The sequence below is a fragment of the Rhinopithecus bieti genome, unplaced genomic scaffold, assembly GCF_001698545.2.
Source record: "Rhinopithecus bieti isolate Rb0 unplaced genomic scaffold, ASM169854v2 scaffold_2574, whole genome shotgun sequence".
In the NCBI taxonomy this organism is placed as follows: domain Eukaryota; kingdom Metazoa; phylum Chordata; class Mammalia; order Primates; family Cercopithecidae; genus Rhinopithecus; species Rhinopithecus bieti.
In genome coordinates, this window is record NW_016804493.1 from 6,041,103 (window position 1) to 6,047,414 (window position 6,312).

Consider the following 6,312-nt stretch of genomic DNA (forward strand, 5'->3'; position numbering starts at 1 on the left):
CCGCGCCCGGCCGGCTCCTGTCTTTTGCATTTCGTACTTTAAACCCTTGCAGGCCCTTCCCTAAATATCAAGGGTCTGTCCCAGAAGCAACTCAAGTTTTGTTATTTTTAAATTTTTTTTTTTTTTTGAGATGGAGTCTAGCTCTGTCACCCAGATTGGAGTGCAGTGGCACAATCTTGGCTCACTGCAACCTCTACCTCCCCGGTTCAAGCGATTCTCCTGCCTCAGCCTCCCGAGTAGCTGGTATTACAGATGCCAGCCACCATGCCCAGCTAATTTTTTGTATTTTTAGTAGAGATGGGGTTTCACTGTGTTGGCCAGTCTGGTCTTGAACTCCTGACCTCGTGATCTGCCTGCCTTGGCCTCCCAAAGTGCTGGGATTAGAAGCGTGAGCCACCATGCCCGGACTAGTTTTGTTATTTTTATGCAGCTACAAGGAAAATGATACATACCTTTCATTACTGAAGCTGGAAAGATGTATAAGTTAGATAAGATAAAAATAGATCCTGATGCGCTTCCTTCCAACATAAACCACCTGTCAGAAGATGGTGCAGGGAGACTTAGGCTATACGGAAGGTATCTGTCAGCCTCTCCTCTGACTAAAACTCCCCTGGAGGGGCAGAGGTTAGTGTAAAATATGTATTTTTTGAGCCAGAGTCTCACACTGTTACCCAGGCTGGAGTGCAGCGGTGAGATCTCAGTTCACTGCAACCTCTGCCTCAGCCTCCCCAGAAGCTGGGATTACAGGGCATGTACCATCATGCCTGGCTAATTTTTGTATTTTTGGTAGAGATGGGGTTTCACTATATTGGCCAGGCTGGTCTCAAACTCCTGACCTCAAGTGATCTGCCCGCCTTAGCTTCCCAAAGTGCTGTGATTACAGGTGTGCGTCACCATGCCCGGCCATAGTGTAAAATCTTTATCCTTCAATGTGGTTTATCCCAATTCCAATTACACATTAGGTCTAAAACAAAACTCAGGCCTTGGGAATTCCAAGCTTTGCCCTGGAGTGAAGCCCATTCCCTTGCTGGGATTGTCCTGGGGACAGAAGCTGCATAGCTCACTGTCCTGTGGAGTTGAGGGAAGCTATCTTTCCACACTGGTCCCAGCAAGGGGTGCAGGGCCGGGAGCCTAGACTGGGAGAATGAAGCTGGGCCAGACAGACTCCAACAGTGACAGGCCCTGGGCTCACAGGAGGTGGCTGGCAGGACCAAGTGGGTGGCCTAATGCCTGGCATCAAGGTGGGGCGCTCTCAGGCTCAGCTGCCGCTGAAGGTGGAGGTAGAAGAGGTCACAGTGCCTGAGGGCTTTGTCCAGAAGCTCAATGACCACCTGCTCTTGGTGTACACTGGCAAGACCCGCCTGGCTCGGAATCTGCTGCAGGTGAGCTCTGGCCCCAGCATGAGGGAGGCAGGCAGGGGGCCTGCCGGCTGGACCTGGGTCCTCACCACCCCTTCTCCTGCCCCGTCCACAGGATGTGCTGAGGAGCTGGTACGCCCGACTGCCTGCTGTGGTGCAGAATGCCCACAGCCTGGTGCAGCAAACTGAGGAGTGTGCTGAAGCCTTCCGCCAGGGTGAGGGGCTTCCTCCGGGGCGGGGGGGTCGGGGCACCGGGAGCGAGTATCCTGCCACTTGTGGGTTTGAGGCCAGGGTCATCTGCAGGCTTGGCACAAGCTCCAGATATTAGGCCTCTGGGAACAGAAGCCTATTGTCTATACTCTCCAAGGTCTCACATTTAGGGGAAAGTCACATCTGAGGACAAAATTTTCTTTTTTTTTTTTTTTTTTTTGAGACGGAGTCTCGCTGTGTTACCCAGGTTGGAGTGCAGTGGCGCGATCTTGGCTCACTGCAAGCTCCGCCTCCCAGGTTCACGCCATTCTCCTGCCTCAGCCTCCAAGTAGCTGGGACTACAGGCGCGCACCACCACGCCCGGCTAATTTTTTGTATTTTAGTAGAGACGGGGTTTCACCGTGTTAGCCAGGATGGTCTCGATCTCCTGACCTCGTGATCCGCCCGCCTCGGCCTCCCAAAGTGCTGGGATTACAGGCTTGAGCCACCGCGCCCGGCCTGGACAAAATTTTCATCATGGGAAAGGCCCTCCAGCCCCACCGAACAGGAAGCAGAAAGGGGAAGGGACTCACCCCATGGCTGAGTTCCAGGGAAGTCTGAGCTGGGCAGGGCCCCCAGTGTGTGGCTTCACATCTCCCTAGATGCCAACGGTGCTGGCTGTGGTGGTGGTTGCTTCCTGCACATTGGTCCTCAGGCAGTCCTGGGAAGTGGGCTTGTTACTTCCAGCTCCAGCCAGCACTGGAATCCGGCTTCTTTACCATGACACTGGCTCAGCAGCACGTCCTGGCACTTCATGCAATCTCCAGACGGGTGCTAAGTGAGTATCTTGGCCCAGGCACATCACTCCCCTCTGCCCCACCTCAGGAAGCCTGCCTCTGCTGGGCCAGTGCCTGACCTCATACTGGGAGCAGAAGAAGCTCATGGCTCCAGGCTGTGAGCCCCTGGCTGTGCGGCGTATGATGGATGTCCTGGCCCCCCATGTGCATGGCCAGAGCCTGGCTGGGGCAGGCGGTGGAGGCTTTCTCTATCTGTTGACCAAGGAGCCACAGCAAAAGGAGGCCTTGGAGGCGGTGCTGGCCAAGACCGAGGTACTGATGGGGCTGGGGTTGGTCAAGAGACCTCTTGGGGCAAGAAACCTCACTGTGGCCCACCAGTTAACCAGGGGCTGTATCTGCAAGTCCCCCTGGTCCTGCAGGCTCAGTCCAGCCTCCAGAAGGCCTGAGATTTGTCCAAAGCCTTCTAAATACTTCCTGTCCTGTCCAGGGCCTTGGGAATTACAGCATCCACCTGGTTGAAGTGGACACTCAGGGCCTGAGCCTGAAGCTGCTGGGGACCGAGGCCTCAACCTGTTGCCCTTTCCCATGAAGCTGGCTTCTCTCTGCAACAGGAGAAAACCTGGAGCTACAGTGTCCCCCACCTTCTTTGCCCCATGGGAACCTCCACCTCCTACTCCCCACCCACCTCTGCGAATCTGCTCCCAAAGCTGACCAGAGCGAGACCTGGGCAAGCAGAGAGTGCCTAGGACAGGACTGACCTGGCGGACAGTGGCCTAGATATAGCCTCTGTTCCTCCTGGACATAAGAAGGTCCCAAGCTTAGTATCCCATGTGGCCTTTACAAATCGTATGGCTGGCCTTCTCATTCCACGAGGGCCCTGGAAAGGGTTGACAGTCAGCCTTGGCATATGGCTGGGAGTCCCTTGGCAAGGCCAACCCTGAAGAGGCCCTTTGAGGCATTCCCTATGGCCTTCCTTAGAGTTGTAGACTTCACGCTTCACCCTCATGGGAGCGTGGGAGTGAGGGTGGCGGTCCCTTGCCAAGTTGGTGGCAGTGACCCAGCGATTCACTGCCATCCCAGGCCTTAACCAGCAAAGCTACGGACCGTGCCAAGTGACCTGGTGCCTGTGGGAAGTGGGTTCTCAGGACTGGCATTCTTGGAATAAAGTCACTCTGTCCTTACAGGTGGTTCTCATAAAGTCACTTTTGCTCCTCCTGGGAGCAGTTCCCACTTCCCCTACACCATGGGGAACTGGCCCTGGGGTGATCCAGCTTGTGGTGCTGAGGGCCCAATAGGGGCATGAGGGTCTGGGACTGGATGGGGGCTCCTGCCATCATGTGGGTCCTGGACACAGCTGTGTGCTGCACTGCGTGTGGGAGGAAGCTGAGGTCTTGGGTTTTGCCTTCCTATTTCAGTGCAACTGGTAGACCTGCCCTGCCCCATAGCATCTGGCCGTCCCTGGAAACAGCACACTGGCATCTCTCCAAGGGGTAGCTTTATTCAGGGATCATAAACATCACAGCCTTTCCTCGAAGTCAAGCCTAACTGCTAGGTCCCCAGATGTACCCAAGTTGTCTAGGGCTGGCAGGGGTAGCTTGTTTGCTGTAGTGTTTGAGGGCAAGAGACTGACCACGCAGAAAGCTGGCCTGGGCTGCCCGCTGCCTGCCGTGGCTTTCCCACCACATTAGGAGCCCGCTTCTCTTGGTGGGGAGATGCTGCCCCCAGAGCATCAACTGGCCTGGCCTGAGGGCAGAGCATGGAGTGGGTCCAGACCTTGTTTCTCTGCTGCCAGCTGTAGAAAGGTCTGGGCTGTCAGATCTCCCCCAAGTCAGACAGTCTCGCTCAGCTCCTTGGCTGGGGCCCCTTAGGGAACAGGCCTGGAAGTGTGATGAGCCAGGTGTGTTCATTCAGGCAGCTACAGGCGCAGCCTCTTGATATCTTCACTGCGGAAGTCTATGCGCAGGGCCAGCACCTGGCGCACTTCAGCAGGGGTGAGGCGCCACGTCAATGGGCCTGAGTTGGGTCCCCAGTAATCGAGGATCTCGGTCACCTGTGGGGAAAGACATAGAGACCAGTCAGCAAGGTGGGGCTATTCTGAAAGAGGGCTCTGGCCTCTACCAGGGGCAGAGCAGGGGCACCTGGGAAGGGGAAGGTGTCCTGTAGGGCTGGCTGCTGGCAGAGACATAGTTTAGAGGCAAGTGGCGGGGATCCATCTTTGCCTCTTTCAGTCACCCCTCCGTGGCTGGGCCAAGGGCGAGCCACCTACCCGCTCCAGATTGAGGATGGTGGCCATCTGGGAGAGCCGGGCAAACTTGTCTCGGATGGTCCAGGTGGTCACCGTGGTAAGGTAGGCAATGAGTGACCTCAGCTCCTTGTCAAACTGCAGACCGCCCAGCTGCAGAAGAACCCAAGCCCAGTAACTACTTAGGCCTGGCCAAAGCAGACCTGGCCTCCAACTGCCCCCAGAGCTGGGTGGCAAGGCTGGCCAGGCCTCAGGTGGTGCCCTGTGGCTCCAGTTTGCTCTACAGCTTCAGAAGTCAGGGCAGAACTGGACCCAGACATGCAGGGCCTGTGGGCAGCAGACAGAGGGGATGCAAGTCTTGGGGTGGTGGCATGACTTGTCTTCCTCAGAGGAGAAACGTGAGCTGCAGACCCATGACCCCTTTACCTTACCCGGTTAAAGGTGGATTTCAGCACCACTTTCTCCAACTCGACGGCAACAAGGCTGGTCATGAGGCCGGTTAGGCTGTCATAGATGACCGGGGACAGGCTGGCCTGCACACAGAGGGTAGACATCAGAGCCCCACCTAACTCCTCTGCCTCTACGCTGGAGTCTTAGGTGGTGAGGATAGTTAGGTGAGGCCACGGGGGAGTGTTTCTACAGGTTAGGGTTGGAAGGGCTTCCAGGGTTCCCAGAAGGAATGTGATGAGACCCTGCAGGCTGCTGGTTTGGGCAGAGGTGGGTAATTCCCTAAGTGGATCCCTAGGGCCCCTACTCACCTTGAACTCCGCCATTTGCTGCTCCAGGTTAAGGATGAACTGTTGTACCCAAGGGTCATTGGCTTCATAGTCATTGAATTCTTCCTGTTGTCAGGAAGCAGGACTGGTGGTCACCATGGGCCTCTTTCTAAGAAGTACCATTCACTGCCACCCACCTCTATCCCTCTAAGAAAATAATGTAAAACGTTCTTCCTTTCCTGTGCCTTGACTCACCTAGTTTAAAACCAGCTCAGACACCCAGGCTGGCAGAAACTGACCAGCAAACAGCCCAGGGCTGTAGCAGAGGCCCACATAATATGGTAAAGTTCCTGGCATTTTATTCCTTCTTGGATCTCATGTTCTACAGGAATGAAATAACTAGGCCAGGAGGAAAAAAATGCTTCTAAGTCTATCATAGGTGGGGCAAAAAGAGCTCCAATACAAGGGAATAAGTTAGGTCAAGGCAAACTCCATGTCTTTCTGAGCCCTTCTGACTAGGGACAAACTGTTTCCTGGGAGGAACCTTGTCTCCAAGGGTGAGGGTGGGGGAAGTGGGCCTGGGACGCATGGAAGGTCTAGTCTGTTCAGATGGCTCCGCTCCCTCCAGCTGGGGCTAGGGGTGAGGGGTCATCGGGGCTTGATGGCTGCCTGTGGCCAGGCTAACCTCCTCGATGTTGTGGGAGACAGAGAAAAAGCTGTTGATCCAAGGCTGCACCTGTGGCTTGATGGCTGTGCTGTTGAGCTCCGTCAGCCCTTCCTGCACAAGACAAGGTGGAGACATGTAACACAGAAGGCACACCTCATCCCTTCCCACTCTCTTCTCCCCATCCCTTCCGTCTCTCCTCTCCCCATCCCTTCCCTCTCTTCTCCCCATCCCTTCCCTTCCCTCTCTTCTCCCCATCCCTTCCCTTCCCTCTCTTCTCCCCATCCCTTCCCTTCCCTCTCTTCTCCCCATCCCTTCCCTTCTCTTTCCCTCCCCACCCCTTCCC

The 6,312-nt window shown here is 55.6% G+C and overlaps 2 protein-coding genes across 11 annotated transcripts in view; one reads left to right on the forward strand and one right to left on the reverse strand.

The window, feature by feature from the left end:
* Nucleotides 1-3,527, forward strand: part of FCSK (fucose kinase) — a 28,904-nt gene extending 25,377 nt beyond the window's left edge. For 5 of the 10 annotated variants that reach the window (XM_017868739.1, XM_017868740.1, XM_017868738.1 and 2 more), the window contains 4 exons: nucleotides 1,195-1,382; nucleotides 1,474-1,573; nucleotides 2,433-2,656; nucleotides 2,832-3,525. In XM_017868739.1, coding sequence (XP_017724228.1) covers nucleotides 1,195-1,382; nucleotides 1,474-1,573; nucleotides 2,433-2,656; nucleotides 2,832-2,933 — 614 coding nt within the window. In that variant the 3' untranslated portion in view covers nucleotides 2,934-3,525. Of the gene's footprint in view, nucleotides 1-1,194; nucleotides 1,383-1,473; nucleotides 1,574-2,432; nucleotides 2,657-2,831 lie in introns of all 10 variants that reach the window. The other 5 variants (XM_017868735.1, XM_017868736.1, XM_017868737.1 and 2 more) reach the window with 1 other exon arrangement.
* A 295-nt stretch (nucleotides 3,528-3,822) lies between these two features.
* COG4 (component of oligomeric golgi complex 4) overlaps nucleotides 3,823-6,312 on the reverse strand; it is a 40,599-nt gene continuing 38,109 nt past the window's right edge. Inside the window, 5 exon segments of the mRNA XM_017868746.1 lie at nucleotides 3,823-4,394; nucleotides 4,611-4,739; nucleotides 5,018-5,119; nucleotides 5,345-5,428; nucleotides 5,988-6,160. Coding sequence (XP_017724235.1) covers nucleotides 4,260-4,394; nucleotides 4,611-4,739; nucleotides 5,018-5,119; nucleotides 5,345-5,428; nucleotides 5,988-6,160 — 623 coding nt within the window. The 3' untranslated portion in view covers nucleotides 3,823-4,259.